This window comes from Lottia gigantea (genome assembly GCF_000327385.1).
Source record: "Lottia gigantea unplaced genomic scaffold LOTGIsca_12, whole genome shotgun sequence".
NCBI lineage: Eukaryota > Metazoa > Mollusca > Gastropoda > Lottiidae > Lottia > Lottia gigantea.
The window spans coordinates 634,485-652,321 of NW_008707225.1; the positions used below are offsets into that span (position 1 = coordinate 634,485).

Sequence of the window (17,837 nt, forward strand, 5' to 3'; positions counted from 1 at the left end):
CTAAAGTATGCTGTCTCATTGTTTATTAAAATCGTTCTATAAAATTTCCTACATGAAAAATAATTAGAAAATTGCATTTAAATTCATTTTCATGAAATAAATTAATGAAACTGCTTAAAATATCTTCTCAAGGATATATGACACTGTTTTATTTGTAAGTGTGTCGTTTATATGAATTTTCATACCCCTACATTTAAAACATACGTTCATGGTTCATTGGTTAAGTGGGACTATAATATAGGCGACGGATAATAGACAACAATTTTAAAAATGCGAATGAAGAAGAGGAATTCCGGAAAGGGGTTTTCCCTGGAGGCAAATGAGACAAAAAGGGGGCTAGAAAGAATTTTGGAGGGGGGGGCGATCTAAAAATAATTCTGTTTAAGTGAATTTTGACTCCAAACACAGGCTTTCAATTTTTCAGACCCCCGCATTCAAAACAAACGTGCATGGTTTTCTGGGACTCAATATAGGAGACGGACCAAAAATAAAGCAGTATTATTTTGAGACTGGGGAAGGAGAACCCTGGGGAAGGTTCTTCCTTGATAGAAAAAGGGGTGAAGAACTTTTTGGGGGAAACGCTTTTAAAAATTTGCTTTTTTTGACATTTTTTGTTCACGAATTCGCCTTTATTTCGTGAATTTTTTATGAAAAAGTCTGACACTAAAAGTGCTGTAACAGGCAGAGTCTGCACGGCAGGAACTTGAAATTTGGAATAGAACAACTTCAGATAGGTGCAAATATTCAGTGCAAATTGCAACTTTACATCTCTAATAGTTTCCGAAAGGCAGCCCGTCAATGTTTTGGTCTTAACCCCAACCTGTGCAGCGAGACTGTATAGGACCGTATAGGCTGGGAGCTGACCCACACCCTCATCTTTAAATGGCCATAACTCGGCTAATATGGACCCCAGAGGTATGATTTTTGTATCGAATGAAAGCTGAACATGTCCTGCGTCTATTTACGTCGGAAAGAGAAATTCAGAATTTTTGAAAACTTTCGAGAAAATCGACTTTGAAGATTCACCCTTTTTTTCAAGAGGTAAATCGCTTGTATTTTGGTTTGAGAAAAAGTCTGACACTAAAAGTGCTGTAATAGGCAGAGTTTTCACGGCAGGAACTTGAAATTTGGAACAGATCAGCTTAAGATGGGTGCAAATATTCAGTGCAAATTGCAACTTTACATCTCTGATAGTTTCCGAACGGCAGTCCGTCAAAGTTTTGGTCCTAACCCTAACCTCTGCAGCGAGACTGTGTATAGGTCCGTATATAGGCTGGGGGCTGACCCACACCCTCATCTTTAAATGGCCATAACTCGGCTAATATGGACCCAAGAGGTATGAATTTTGTATTGAATGAAAGTTGAACATGTCTTGCGTCTATTTCCGTCGGAAAGAGAAATTCAGAATTTTTGAAAACTTTCGAGAAAATCGACTTTGAAGATTCACCCTTATTTTTAATCGCTTGTATTTTGGTTTGGGAAAAAGTCTGACACTAAAAGTGCTGTAACAGACAGTTTGCGCGGCAGGAACTTGAAATGTGGAACAGAACAACTTCAGATGGGTGCAAATATTTAGAGCAAATATTGGTCTTAAATCCCAACCTGTGCGAGACAGGACCTGGGTTTATTATAGAACACTATAACACAATTCATGACACTGATTTTTATTTCAGTATATTTTTTACTGACATATGATGATGAATAATGTACAATATTATTAAGGATGAACAACAATTAAATTAATGGAGATGTACTATGCTTAATACAAAACATAGATATATAAACATGGTACTGAAATTTGACATAATTTGAACATTTAAGAAATGCTCTTTGAAGGGAATAACAATATAAGATTATCTATAGCCTCAGAGTAATAGTTTAAAAACAGAAATGTTGTTCACCATCTGGAATCAACATAGTAAATATTGTTTATTTGATACCAGGCTGATTACTCTCTAGTGGAAAAGATTGTCCTTTATCTTCCTGATAGCTTTACACTCTTTAATCCATGTACATACAAAGACATTATTGAATGTTAGCTCCATTACAATAAGCACTGTGGCAGCAAGGTAGGACATGATTACCTTTCTGGACAATAATAAATAAACCAAATACAAACTATCCAAACCCGAAACGGAAACCAAAACAATATTTTGACGAAACATTGGTAGCAGCAAATGATCTTTTAACACGAGGAAGTATATCAATCATAAGTGAGTAAGGATTTCATAATGAAAAGTGGTATCAGGTGTCTAGAAGTGTAAGCATACCCTGCATAGCGCCAATATCTGCAACTGGGTTGTCGAAACAACATGCCTTTTTGAGTTTGTTTATTTGAGATATATATAAACTGGCTGGATTCGTTCAAATATTCCCAAAAACGTGAACATATTTTGTAACAGTCTTAAATCAGTTCTCAAGAGTCTAACAGTTTTTTGATCAATCTAATAATCAATTAGGATTGCATGAGGTTACCCCTTAAATCTCTTAATTTAGTTCTAAATATCCACTTGACAGACAAGAATAACAGACATGTTCCAATTTTGTTCAACAACTATGAAATTAACTCAAGCCAGGCATTCAGATAGTATACTGTATTTTTACTAAGTGCTTGTACCCCAGTACCTATCATACTGATGACCTGCATATTGCAGTTTATGTAAAGCGAAATTTAGCATTTTAGAAGACCTGTTCATTAAATAAACAGTTATGATAGGTTTTTAACTATTGCATTTATTTAAAATAGGACTTCTTTTAAAGCATGTGGCTTAAGTATTACTGATATTTCAGAAAAATTTCATCACTTTTTTAAATGGCAGTCACACAGTTAAAATTTGGCAATTTTGCAACCATGGCAGTTAGGGTTAATCATATCACCCACATTTTGTCCTTTAAGCCTGATGTGAGTTCAGCTCATTGTTGACAACTTAGCCATTAACATGTCAACTTTCTGGGCAAATGTTTTGCCTTGTAGTCTATCTACATCGATCTGTTTAAATGTTCCCATAATTTTCTGCCATTTTGGATCCACAACAGCTGTGGAAAGGTTATTTAACTCGGATGATGTCACTTCCTTTAAAAACATCTGTATCTTATTATAGGCTCCACTCTTTAGAGAAAGTACCCTGAAAAATATAACATCGAAACAACTTTACTTAATGTTATCTATCTGTTTGAAGAGCTGCCACTTTAAAATGTCAACCATTAAACAAGGCAAGTTCCATAAAAGTCAATATTTTGTGATGAATGTGTCAAATCTACACAACATTGCTCTTGAGAAATATCGAAACAGAACCCCATTCAAAGTTGCAACATGTTTCAGATTCCGTTTTAATATTTCCACACAAAATGTATATCCCTCTACTAATTTAATTATGAAACTATTATGAAATTTGTTATTGTGGCATAGCTCTTTATAATGTAAAACTTCCACAAGATCAAAACCATAGCAGGAAAATGTAACCAAGAGCCCAGAGGTGAGAATAGACAATTTTAATAAGAAAGATCCTAAAATCTCAAAAAACCTGAAAAAGCAGTGATGGTCGCTGAAAGGTGTTTTCTAACCCAAGTAAGCATAGTAAAATAATGTATTGTGCATTACATACTTATCTCCTCGTGGTGATGACATCATAATAGAGGTAGCTGTACCATACACATCAATATCACCTATACCAACATTTAAATTAGTAGAAATCACAGTCCATGAATGACATTTAGCTAAATGTGTTACTACTTGAATGTGATGCTGGGAAACCTACAAAGAAAGAGATAAGCAATTATACAATTGTCATAGATTGAGAAAATACTCATTTCAAATTGTCTCAAATTTATCCTTGAGAATCACGTTCCACCAACAGTTGATTCGAAAACATTTGCAGATTTATGGCATTAGATTAGATTTGATGAAAGGGATTCATAGCCATGGAAGTTATATTTGGAAAAAAAAACTGAAGTTAGTAAAATGATTAGAAATATGATGTTGCTGCTTCATTTTTGATCAGAGAAACCAATATTTACCACCTACCTGCCACAATATTAAATCTTGTAAAGCTTTATCTTCAAATGATAGAGTTATAGTTTTACTATCTTTTAATAGTATAGCCTGTATATTATCAACTTCTATTATTAATACTAAACTGTTAGACCTAAAAAACACAACATATATCATTTTACAAACAAATTTTTAATTCAACAAAACTGCTGTAAATCACTTGAATATATACACACTTGATTTCTTTTGTAGCATGTTGCAGAATAAATTTGAATTAGTTTTGTTAAAATCTTTATTTCAACTACGTTTAACATAATTCATTGGTTAATATGTCAAGTTTTTTCTGACATTTTACCAATGTGGCCACTTAGCTGATCATTCATGAATTTAATATCATTTACATGTTTATATTATTTCACCACATTCTCTCCAACCATGTTTGCTAACTCTGCAATACCTAAAACATAATACTATGCTGTCAAATTAACAAGAAAGAAAACCTACCTGACTATTTCATAACCTGCAGTAGTAATATTGATTCGAACACTACATTCTAATGAACTGTTTAAACAACTCCAATGAGCTGTTATCTGTGGATCTGATAAGATAGCTAGTTTATCTAATACATGCATTGTCCTGAAGTACAAGAAGATAAGAAAGATGATGCAAATGTTACATAGGTTAATGTTGCTTTAGTCAAAATCAAGTCACCAAAACAAACATATAAGTCAAGTGGAATAATTGCCAGTTTTTCCTACTGTGAGCTTCCAATTCATTTGAGAGGTAATGAATGCTGCACAATTTGCATGCCCTATACTGTAATAAAGACTTACCGTAATCTTAATACTGCATGTTTTGTTTGTTTAATAATCTGCTCCAATAATGTCTCCCTACAAATAAAAAGTTGAAGAATTTGAAGAAACTGATCGGTTTTGATGAAAAAATGTCATTTGATTTGATTAATCTTGATAGTTTTTACCCAGCATACTATGAAATAGACATCAATTCATCTGTATAAATAGATTAGGCATATGAGCAAAGGAATTCACTGAGCCAGAAGTCAAAAATGAAGATATTCTACAGTATGAAGAGTCTGGTCTCTGATTATATTGGTAAGATTTTCTCTTATACTGATGACATAAGTTTCAAATGTATAGTCACTGAGACAGCTTGTTTGGTAAGGGGAAATTTAATACTTGATAAACTGAGAGTAAATGTTCATCCAAATGTTGACATATAACTCTTATATGGCCTAATAGACAATAGCATTTCAAAAATACACACCTGACATTCATTTCTACCAGTTCTCTTCTCGAAGTGCCAAGTGGTCCTGCCAACCTTCGTCTTTTACTCATACCTAACATAGCATTAACAGGATGTGGTGGAACATAGTTAATATTCTTATAATGTACTTCTCGTAATAGCTGATGCAGAGAATGTTCTAAAACATGATTGTGTTCTAGCTTCTGGGGAGCTTGTGGAGTCTGAAAATAAAAACATGAATAAATGCCTTTACAGAATAACAGCATATTGATATTGTTTTTGAATTATGCACTTCTAAACAGGGAGTTAGACTTGAAATTTTTCGTTTGGGCTTCTCAAAGTAAGATCTGCTTGTTGATTTCACTTTTTGATCATAATCAGATTCTATGATCTAGATCTACCCTTCCCTGATAGTCATCTTTCAAAAAACCCAAAAAAAAAACAAAACAAATATGACTTTTTAGGAAATAATTGGAATTAAAAAAAAAAGCATAAAGTGTAAGAACAATCATTATTACCTTTTTTTCCTTCCCAGTATAATGACAAAGTACAATAGAAAGTTGAATTCCTGGAAATGCCTGAAATCACAAAATCAGAAAATAATAATCTTTATTTATATGTCATTGTAAGGATTCAACTAGATAAGATAAATAGTTTCTTGATCTGAACACATTTTACAATTGTATTTTATGGCTTCAAAATACATATAACATGGAATATGAGCATATTAAAAATTATGTAGAAATTTAAAGTTCATATCTGTTAATTTGATATATACTTACATTGGTAATAATTTGATTACCAACTACCATATGTGGTGTAGAACTTTTAATTTGAACTGCTTCTCTTGCTAACTGTTGAGATATTAATAAACAAGTAAACAATTGAAACTAGCTTAACTATTATTTACAAAGCAGGATGTTTCATGTATAAAAGTAAACAACTAATTATTCCTTCATAAGGACATGCCCTTATAAATTCATCAACACATTAATATTTAAAACAAGCATACATATTTTTGACTTATTCATTGACCTTTTGTTCATCAATACCACAAAACTATCAACCATCATTTTTGTGAACACATAAAAGCGGAAGACTTATTCATATGACTGTAACAAAATTTCCAAACATACCAACCTGAGCAAAGAGTTCTTTACAGAAGAGAACATTTTGTGCTACTTCTAGTTTTTGTTGCCAATAAGCATCAGACCTAATAACACCTAATCCAGCAGGCATCTTTAATGTTACACTGGTTAAATCCATTAAATCTGGAGATTGATAAAACAGTAAGTCACAATATACATATTCAAATAAACAACATATACAGAGATATTCTACTTAAGATATTTACTTTATCAGTTGGCTATCACTTTTAGGAATTTAAATTTTGTGTCTGATATCCCTTTCAATATAACTCGAACACTTTAAGACCAGTTTCATAGAGAATTCAATGTCAGACCTTTGGATGCTTTTCTTTTTTTTTTTAGATCTACTGAAAATCAAATGGCACTAGAATATTACCTGGAACAGACTTGACATCAACTTGTATATAAGCTACACCCTCTAATTCACTAGGTATCACAACTTCTAATGATCCTCTAGAATGACTACCATCGCCATCTGTTTTTTCTTCTATTACTTTTGTTACTTCAAATGTACCACTTTGTAAAAATCTAGAACCAGCTGCAAGAAAAACATCTGTTGTGATCCAATCACATGATGGCTTTATACATATTGAAAGCCATTACGAAAGGTTCTGAATAAGCAAATGAACTCTAATGTTGTTTAACTATGTGATAAGTATGGAATCCTCATCAAGGTAAGAAAAAAATCTGATGCCTGTACCAGTGCTTCTGATGAGAGTCAATCTGGCGTCTGCTTTCACCCCCTAATACCTTTTAGATATAGATCTATCCTACACTGATATAATGTGAATCTACCTGATTTATAAGTTAAATCTCCCAATATTGATGTTCCAACTTTTTTTAACCTCCAGTTCTGTCTTAACTTCAACAACTCAATAAAATAATCATTCTGAGCTCTGTTAGAATGTTCTGAATGAGATCTTTTCAATCTTTCAGCTCCACTGATTAATACATTAGCAGCAACTACAAGACCCTTTACAGAATAGAATAGTATAACAGGTAATTAGTCAAGTTCCTTCCAAGCTCCATGATCCTTGGTACGATCAGCTACCAGAACTAGTCTTTTCTCAAAAGCAAACACATGCCCCATCAACAAGATGGTTAAAGAGAAAAATGCTGTTAATTTTAATGAAATACAATTTAAATACATAATTCAGTATCATTCAATGTAAATCTTAACACTTGAGATTGACTTGAAAACATTTTTACATCACATTAATACGTCTCAGTATGTACTGTATTACACCAAGGTTAATATAACACAAAACTTGCATGTAAGTGTTCAGCTTTCTAGTTTCAGGGATAAAAAGGTTTAAAGACTATAAAATTCCTTACCCTCTTTTTAGCTAATAAGAGCACAGAAGATTTATTTTCTGGTGCTTCATTTGAAACAGGATCAGCTACCATATACCTCTTTTCTTTAATTATATTTAGTACATCAGTTAACACACACATCTCTGTGAATGCTGCTCTGAAAGAAACATAACAATGAATTTTTTAAGCTACGCTTTGCAAGTTAATATTTTGCTATAGCTTTCAGCAACTAAACTAGAATTATGTCTTCTGGGAGAGCAAGCAACAAACTAGGGTGACAGTTTCTCGGACTATCCTTTGGGATAAAAATTACTTACTTCAACTTATTTCGAACAGAGTCCCACGGCCATAATGACGGTTGAAAAGAAGCCAACACCTTTTCATCTTCTTCTTCTTTTTCTCCTTCTGATGTGGGTTTTCCTTTTTCATCACTTTCATCTTTGTAAAAATCTATTTTATGAGCAAGTTTGGTCAAATTTTCTGACATAGACAAAGGTCTGGAAAACAATAAATTAAAATGAACAACAGGCATAGTTGGCATAGGATAGGCCTAGGCCTACTGACTTGAAGAGTTTTGTGAATTTAACTACTTTAAACAACCTTACATTTCAATGACATGGAAAGATATGCTAAGTTTAGGTTTCATAACTACAAAAGCAATTTAAACAGATATTAGATCTTGTCTCATATAAAAGCAAGTTTGGTCTTTTCTTAAAAGACTAAAATTTGGCATTTTACAGACACCATTTTGCATGTCAGATTTTCTTGCGACATTTTAGGCACATTGATTAAAGAGCTGTTTCAATCATTGACAATGACTACCATTCAAAACCCAAACTTACGCAACATAAATCTCTTGTCCATCGAGCTTAACTTCTTGTATTTTATTCTCTATTACTGGTTCAACACTGACAGTGACTGAGGGGACAGCCATTTTGTTTATTTACCACACAGGGACTTGATAATTTTCTAACCTGGTCCATAATAGGATGCGTCGCGTTTTAAACCAAATTAAAACCCAAAACATTTTTTTTCACAAGGGTAATGATTTTTTTTATAGCCAACATTAATTCAATAAATCGAGTCCTATTGAAAATAAAAATTTTCTTCACTGCACGCTAAAATGGCTTTGAATGTTTTCATTCGCACAATCAAATCCATTATAATTATGCAAAAACTGCTTTCATTGTGTTTCAGTCTTTCTCAAGTCCCTTTGATATTTCTTGTATACATTTATTATTACTTTCGTATGCATTTTTTAAGTAGCTGACATCATTCAATTTGGATGTTCAGAGTTAGTTTTTCCTCAAAATATACCTTATTATATTTGCTATTTTTTTTTTATCTGATTTTCGATGAAACATTTCAAGGTTCGAAATTAAATCATTGAGCTTTAGAAATGCCAAGAATGGAAGCAAAATAAATAGTAATCAATGTCGTTGACGGCCAAACAATGGTATTCGTTTTGAATATCTTTCATCGTTAAAATAAGATAAGGTAATATATTTATCTTTTTACTGGTAAATAAAACATTCATTTAGCAGAACACATACAACCCATAGCCAATATGTGTGTGTTTAATGAGCTTATATTTTTTAACAGTTCTCCCAGCAATAAAACAGGTCAAAGCAGTTGGTTTTGGTCAAGACAAAGGAAAGAATAAGGGTTCATTGGCACCATTATTTATCCTACTTAAAAGTAGGTCAAGAAGCAAATTTAATCAAAGAGTACTGGAACTAGCATCATTCTGATTCAGTCTAAGGTGATACATGGAATGAAATAGATCATCATTTAATACCGTATATTGTTATTCTGTTGTAAGTCTGAAGCATTATTTTGGTTTTATTATAAATCTGATCTCTATAGCCTAGGCCTATAAGATTTATAAATTTTTAGGATTTTTTTTCCTTTCCTGATTAGGCCTATGTCAATTTTTTTGGTTATTGTTACTTCATTGACTTTAAAAGCCATCAAGGTAGGTTTCTTTTCATTTGGTTACGGTAAACAAAATGTGTAAGCTTAATTAGACTTAATAATTAATGATTTTCTTTTGTAGACTTAGAGACAGAATAATTAAATCAGTGAACAGGAAACCCTCATCATGGGAAGTGGGGTACCATTACTTAATGAATATAAACAAGAATTTCTTTGGAAAAGATTACCACAGACAATTTTAGGTGGTCCGAAATTGAGATTAGGCTATGATGCTCCAGCTTATGTGTATTTAAATCAGATTTTGATATGGATAATGCCATGGATTCTAGGTGGAACGTTCACATTGACTCTAGAATTATCATACAGTGCAGATGTTATTCAGAATTATCTTTTGCTGTATTGTTCAGTCTATGGGGCTTGTATAGTTTGTTTTGTGTTAGTTATGCAGATCATTAGCTCTATACAACATGCTAAACAGAACGATGACATCAAATTTATAAAGAAACAAAATTTATTGGCTGAAGAAGATGAGATTGAGTTTGATTCTTGTTGTGGAAGTGACACATTTCAGTTTATTATACCACCAAAAACTTTCAAGTTGAATATACTGGTTCATTCAGTACTGTCAGGTTTTATGTGTGGGTTATCATTATGGTACCTATTGCCATGGACGTTAAATAGTTTATATTATTATAATTATGTGGCCACTGGTATCATTCATATATTGGGATGGTTGACTGTTTGTATAGCTCAGTATCCACTGACTACAGGCTCTCCACCTGAACTAGCTATGTATAGAACAATGGATGTTTGGGAAATATCACCTATCACCAGGCCATTTTATGTTCTTCTGTGTACAAGCTTTCATTTAGTATATTGGTAAGTTGTACATTTCTGAATCATGAACATTTTCATAAAATTTTCAAAAGCTACCAAAGAAAAGAAGAGAATGCTAAAAAGATGATTATATATAAGCTATGGCTATTAACATTATATTTTAGTATTGAAAAAATAGAATAATCTCAGGCGTATTTCTTATCAGCTGATATTGTGGAAATTCAGAGCCCATTCTCGAGATATTTGGATCAATGAAAAATAATGTCCCACAAGCAGCTAATTTTAGCTGAGAGATTATTTAAAATATCTTCACAATCCATAATCTAATCAAATTCAATTATTTACAATAATAACATGTCCAATATGTATACCCAATGCTAAGGGGCAATGTAACTGAGAGGGCCTTGGAATTATGATCATGACTGTCTGAAATTTTTCAGCAATAATATATGGTACTTAAAACCTTCATGCAGAGTAGTTTTCCCTGTATTGCACTTATTTTTCAGGTATTATCCAGAGTTTTTATTAGCTACTCAGATATTACATGGTGTATTTGTTTGTTTACCTGTTTTATGGATATTAGGTGTATTGCCACCTGTAGATTGTTTATTTTTATGGTTATTAGAACAAATACATGTATTTTTATTTGGAGGATCACCCATGGCTTCAGATGCAAGGTATGTTATGTATTTTATTTATCTGTTATGTACATATGCTATCAAAATTGCTTGTAAAAGGAATAGAAAAAAAGACTAGATGCTGTTGGTTCTAATTTAAGTTTAGCATCTAACTTCTTTATATCATGAAATTATGTTGTCAAGATGGCTTCCAAGGAAAAACAATTATTGAATTGTTGACATGAAGATGAGAAACTTTCATTGATTGATGTTTTAAACCATGCGAAATTCTTTTAACATAAAACATTTCAATCTACTGAATCGTATTTTATGTGATGCACTGGCACTATTGAAATAAACGTTAATGATATCTGGATCGCTAGTTTATAGAATCAGATTTTTATCTAGTTCATTATTTCTCTACTTCCAGATTACTATGTATGGTTATATTATCAACTGGAGTGTATATAGCAGTTTATTATATACCCTTATCTCTAGTGTCTGTTGTCATAGCTGCTTGCTTCGGCTATATTCTTAGTACAGATTTGGGTGGTCTTGGAACTCAAATATGGTCATATTATCAGACCCAGACTAAAAATAGAGTTTCAGTTGTATCTCAAAGCAAGGCTGTCAATTCTACATCAGAAGTGAAAGGATTTTTGTGGTCATGGAAGCCAACAACATTCCTCTATCATTTTGTAATGGTAGTGTTAGTTGGAGTCGAAGCTGGTCTCTTGAATTATAACTGGAGAACTCTGACTACAGAATATCGTGATGTCTTTGGTTATATTATTATTGGATTATGTATTGTTGAAAAGATTTTTCGGGAATCTCAATCAGTATACCTATTTTTTGGACTTTTGCGAAATGTTCTGTTTCCAATCACTGTTCAGAGGGAAAGAATATTTCATGAAAGAAAAAAGCAGTTATTTCCCCTTGGTCTTGTCAGACGACTTGTTGTAAACTGGGGTAAGTAAACAAATTCTTCTCTATCAGATGTAAGCTCTTTAGAATGTGTTGCTTTTGATTGATTGTCATCTGGTGACTTTCACATTCGAATACATTGAGAATAAGGACATTCTTCATGGCAGTAACAATAATATATTGTTTTTTACTTTCAGTGGCACCATTTGTAATGTTAGCATATCTTTCATTAACTGTAACACAATCCGATGTTTTAAAGATATCAATTATACAAGGGCAACAACTATATTTCTCAATATGGTATATATTTGGTGTAGTAAGAGCCTTTAGAACAGTAGGTATTTCTTTAATATCAATTATCTGAATATATGACTGCAAATGATATTTCTGATAAAACTGATACAAACTCTTTTGGTCATGTTTTTATTTCACATGTTAGTCTGTCAAATTTTATAGTGATTAAACTACCTAGGCATAATGTTGCTATCTTATTAAAGAAACAGAAAACTTTTTAAAGATGTGATATTAAAAAATGTTTTTATTTTGTATTTTTCAGATATGGCAGTCTACAGTGAATGCATTACTAGAAATGTCTGCCCTGCATTTAATATACGTAACCCTGGGCTCTACGAATACTACACTTCTTACTCTTTCTATTCCTGTATTATTATTAATCATTGGACTGTGTCGGGATCGATTGTTCCAAATAACTAACAAGCTATTTTTCTTTTTTTCACTTCTCTTTTCATCCTGGCTTGATAAAAAACAAAGACGGAAATCCACAGCTTTTGTTATTTTTGTATCTTTTCTATTTTTTCCTGTTGTTTTGGTTATTCTCTTTGCTGCCTCTATTCTATCTTCTCCACTTCTGCCTTTATTTACTTTGCCAATATTCTTTATTGCATTCCCTCGTCCTAGCCGCTTCTGGCCAGAATCTGTAGGTGCCTCTGCCAATGTTTGTGGTGATTCAGTATATTATAAGCAATTTGCTCCAGTGTTTGCTAAAGCTATTCGCAAGGCATTTGCCGATGGTAGTTTAGGTAAGTGTTTGAACAATAAATAACCTTACTTTGCAAATCTGCTTGGTTGAGTCTGCTTTTTTTGCTGGTGAAAGCTTGATTATCAGTTGAATAATATGCACATGCTAAAATAACTGGATCTAATTTGATTAAAGCAGAAAGATTAGGTAGTACATAAGATATATATAGATGAACAAAAAGAAGAAGTCTGAAGCATTTATAGCCGACTCTAAAGCAAGTATAAAAGTTTGCAGTTTTATCATTTTATCATTCTGAAATTGATAAATTATTGACTTGACATTCTAGGTGAAGCAAAACCTGGTAATCATTATATGGTAAGATATCAAGATAGACTAGCATGGTTTACAATATTAGAACGTGGTACTGCCTATTGTACAGTCAATATTAAAGGTTTAGAACTACAAGAAACATCATGTCATACAGCTGAGGCAGCCAGACTGGATGATATATTTGAAATGGCATTTGAACGAGAAAACTCAGGCGCTTGTGGGTTTAATAGTTATCCATTACATTCCTTAACACCAGTTGATGCTGTAGGTGTCCAGACCTACTCTGATGCTAGAAATGTACTTACTGGTATTATAGACTCTCCAGATAGCTTCCCAATAACAATGTCTTACTTTGTTAAAAGTCTCATCTGGGTTGTACTTCATCATGTCAACAAAAGAAAAATCACAGAGAACAAAGAAACACAAAAGCAGAAGGAAAGAGCTATGGCTCATAAGGAGAAAGAAATTTTAGAAGCAGAGAGAACACAGAAGATTTCAACCAGAAGAAAATCTAAATCAGAAATTAACCACAACAATCAAAAATCAGATTTAAATAACCACACAAATACAAGGCATACAACAATAACTCATGCTCAAGTTGCTAAATCTTCTATTAAGAATGATTTGACACCAGTAGACAGTGATTCTAGACCTGCATCTGCTTTATCATTCAAAAAGAGGAGAAAGCCTTCCCAGACATCTTCAATACATAGTTTTACTGACAGTATTTGGTCTGATGATGAATTTGAGAGGGTTGATAAAAAGAAGATCAATGTTCCTGTAATCAATTCATCCAGAAATCTCAATACTCCTATTACTAGAAGTAGGATGGCTGCCTCACCTATAAATGATTATTCCAGACATAAAACCGCTAGTCCATATGATGAAGAAATTGATAATATTTTAGAGGATTTGGACTTTGGTATGCCAGCAGTTGATGTGAACAAGAAGACCCAAAAGACCCAACTCTTCTCCAAGCCAGTTTCAAACAAACGAACAAATTCAAACAATCACATCTACAAACCAGTCACCAATTTAGCAGGGTCGCCAGACTTTAAATGTCAGTATTCTGCTCACATCAGTTTACCAGTCAAGTGGAGAGAACTACCAATAGAGTATTCTCAATTATCAAGACACATTAGTCAATTTCCCACAGAATGGTATAAGTATGTGTTGTCAACATTAGATTGGTCTGGTATAAGTTGTCCATCAGAGAAGGTTGCTTTGGAAGTTGCTGCCGATGATGCTTTGACTAATTGTTATTCTCAACTTATTATGGCTTGTTACTCTGGATTTGATCTTCAAGGTAAATATATATGTTCATTTTTTCAGGATCGATTGTGGAGACAAGATTCAAACAATTGTTCTGTGTATGCATCTTGAAATTTTGTTATAAAAAAACTAATACTAGACTTATTCTAGTAAACTTTCGATGAATTACACAACTCATTACTGTAGTCCAGTTGTGGAATTCAGAGCTCGAATAGAAGTTTTATTAATGTAACTTGGTTGAAAAAAGTTGTGTATCTTTTAAAATAATTATCTATATAAATGTTTCTGCTGTGTATGATTATAGGGAGATATAACGGACCTAGTAGTCAGTATAAAACTTACATTGGTGATGTACCATGGAATGCTATGGTAGACTGGTTAGCAGAAGATAAAGAACTGTATGGTTTGGTTATCAAGGCTTTCAGGTAAACTACCATGATAACTTTCCCTTCCCTTTTATATTACCTTTAATGGGTAGCTGAGACTTTATAATCCCCATGTTTGGCTACCTTTTACACTGATACTTCAATGGACAAAAGTATGGATATAGAGAGTTGTATTTTAAACAAATGGTAACTGGATATCTTTATTAAAATGTTTTTCTCTGATTTGTATAGATATGGGTTTAAATTGATGATAGATCATATGTTGATGGGTGATATTGATAATAATGAGGAATTAAGAGAATGTCTAGAGGATTATGATGATAATTGGTATATTGGACTAGAGAGTGAGGAGGAATGGAAATCTGGTATTATTGATAATAAGAAAAATTTATTTTCTTTAGGACATAACTCAATACAGGTGAGGATTTGACTGCTTTATAAGACATAGGTTTATGAATCTTCTAAGCTAAAGAAAATTAAATCATAGAAGGGAGGTTAGAATATAAGTTTTGATATCTGTATATTAAATGTGATATATTGTATATTTTAGAGAACATACAGTAGTAGAAAATAAACTGTGATATCTGTATATTATTAAATGTAATGTATTGTATATTATAGAGAACATACAGTAGTAGAAAATAAGTGATATCTGTATATTAAATGTGATAGTTTGTATATTTTAGGGAACATATAGTAGTAGAATATTATCACTACAAGAAGTTATGGTACATATTGGTAGACTAAATGAAGAAGTAGTAAAGGGACAATGGGCTAACCTCAGTTTAGAATTACTCTATCTGACTAATGATGATGAAGAGAGATACAGTATTCAAGCACATCCTACAATATTACGTAATTTAACAGTACAAGCTGCAGATCCACCTCTAGGTTATCCTATATTCTCTTCTCGACCCTTGTCAGTCCCTACATTATAAACTTACTATCAATAAGGCACTGTAAGATAACAAAGTTGGGGTTTTAAATCCTGATCAATTTTCTGGTATCCTTTACATATATGTATATGTATATGTATTTTTGGTAGTAAAAATCTAAATTTTGGAATTACGGATATACCTGACTATTTACTATTTACAGAAAAATTGGCTATACGTAACTGGCATAATTCAACATCTGCACTGTACCAATTGTTTGCATTGCATTTAAAAATTAATGGACTTTACTTTGATATATGTTTTGGATTAAAGGCTTTTGTTTTAAAATTGTCTGCAGAACATATTTTTCATTAAACTAAACTTTCCTAGTATAAAATTTAATGTGCCATCTGTTTATTTGTGCTTTGATCCTCTATCAACATAACTTCTTATCTATTCATTCCTTCACATTTCATTCATTCATCTCCGCATTATCTATGATTTGATGTAATTGATTATATATTCATCTGTAAACCATCATCATCTGTTTATTCCTTTTGCTCAAGTCATTATCAACCGTCCATGAATACTGCTGTTAATTGCTTTTGTCTTGGTATAGAAGGTTCTACATGGTAAAAATATTAGACTGGCTACCTTCTGAGGACTTGTCACCATAGATATCCAGGTTTAGGCTTTCGCAGCTGTCAATGAACTGCTATTTGCAGTATTCTTTCCTAGATTTGTCATATTGTACCCTTTGAATCTGCAGAATATATGAATTCAAGTATCAGATTACTGTCTTGTGAATCTTGCAAAAAACAGGATAAGTTAGATAAGTGGGCAATGTTGAAAAACTACTATTACTCACAAAATCAATCTCTACCAAAATATATAGACAAGAAGAATATATTTTTTCCACTATACCCATAAATAAATAGTCACAATTTAGTATTGGATACGTTACTCAGATCCACTTTTTTAAAGATCAAAGACATTTTTTGGTGAAATTCAAACCCTGGTTAAACAGGATCAATTCATATCTAATGTTAGAACTGTATAAATTATTTTACATTCTATATTTGATAAGCTTTAAAAGTTAGTTACAAAATAATATTGAACAAACAACTACTTAATAATGTATTTATTTATTTAGAATTTTATTTATGTATGTTGTATATATATTTTTAAAATGTTATTTTTTGTGCTGTTACTGGTAAACAAAGACTATCTCAAATTGAGAATTCCATGTTCAATATAAAATGACTTGAAATTTAGTCTAATTGGTATAAGATCTTTAATACCACCATGTAAATTGATTGCAGTATATTGAAATTGAAAGAAATAACAATCTTAAATCTATCATGTCGTAATTATAGAAATGAATCAGGACCAAATTGTTGAAGACTGATTGGTTGGATGTCATGCTAAATTACCATTTTAAACTGTAATACTCATATAAATAACTAGAGCATGTTGTCAAAAATATCATAACTTAATATTTCACTAAGACCACTGATGATTTAACAGTCATATTTAGTAAATTTATAATGGTGTGAAGTTAAAATTTTTGACATTTCTGTCTTAGTCTTAGACGCCTAAGTTAAAATGTAATATCTTTTTAATTGTGATAGTATGTCATGATTGATTTTAAATACTTGTATAATTTATATAACATTTATTATTGATCATACCTACTATATAAATTGTTGCATGACTATATGCATTCACTATTACCAAGTAATAACAGTGATTAATGTATTACATACCTGTTTCAATTGGTCAAAGAGAATGTTATGTAACACAGTTCCCCCTGTCAGTGATGGAGTTTAGAGAGACTGACATGGAAAAAGCTTAATGAAACCATAGATATTTTCAATAATGAATGTTGTATTAAAATATATATGATAAAAAACTGTGATATATATGTTTTGTGTTTGTATATTTATGATTATTGTCTCATTATGAT

General features: G+C 32.0%; 2 protein-coding genes across 2 annotated transcripts; one reads left to right on the forward strand and one right to left on the reverse strand.

Annotated features, from left to right (window-relative positions):
- Window positions 1-2,908: 2,908 nt before the first annotated feature.
- LOTGIDRAFT_111028 (hypothetical protein) lies at window positions 2,909-8,650 on the reverse strand (the record flags this gene model as incomplete). Its single annotated transcript, XM_009048017.1, has 14 exons — window positions 2,909-3,125; window positions 3,606-3,754; window positions 4,025-4,145; window positions 4,496-4,627; window positions 4,825-4,881; window positions 5,276-5,475; window positions 5,773-5,832; window positions 6,037-6,108; window positions 6,395-6,493; window positions 6,768-6,940; window positions 7,198-7,375; window positions 7,738-7,873; window positions 8,034-8,213; window positions 8,559-8,650. 14 exons carry the CDS (start codon window positions 8,648-8,650, stop codon window positions 2,909-2,911), a joined length of 1,866 nt encoding a protein of 621 aa, XP_009046265.1.
- Window positions 8,651-9,817: 1,167 nt separating this feature from the next.
- On the forward strand, window positions 9,818-15,934 carry LOTGIDRAFT_110843 (hypothetical protein; the record flags this gene model as incomplete). The annotated part of the gene is made up of 10 exons (XM_009048018.1): window positions 9,818-10,505; window positions 10,964-11,165; window positions 11,536-12,074; window positions 12,227-12,363; window positions 12,586-13,075; window positions 13,361-13,978; window positions 14,321-14,644; window positions 14,915-15,035; window positions 15,228-15,414; window positions 15,683-15,934. 10 exons carry the CDS (start codon window positions 9,818-9,820, stop codon window positions 15,932-15,934), a joined length of 3,558 nt encoding a protein of 1,185 aa, XP_009046266.1.
- Between the last annotated feature and the right edge of the window lie 1,903 nt (window positions 15,935-17,837).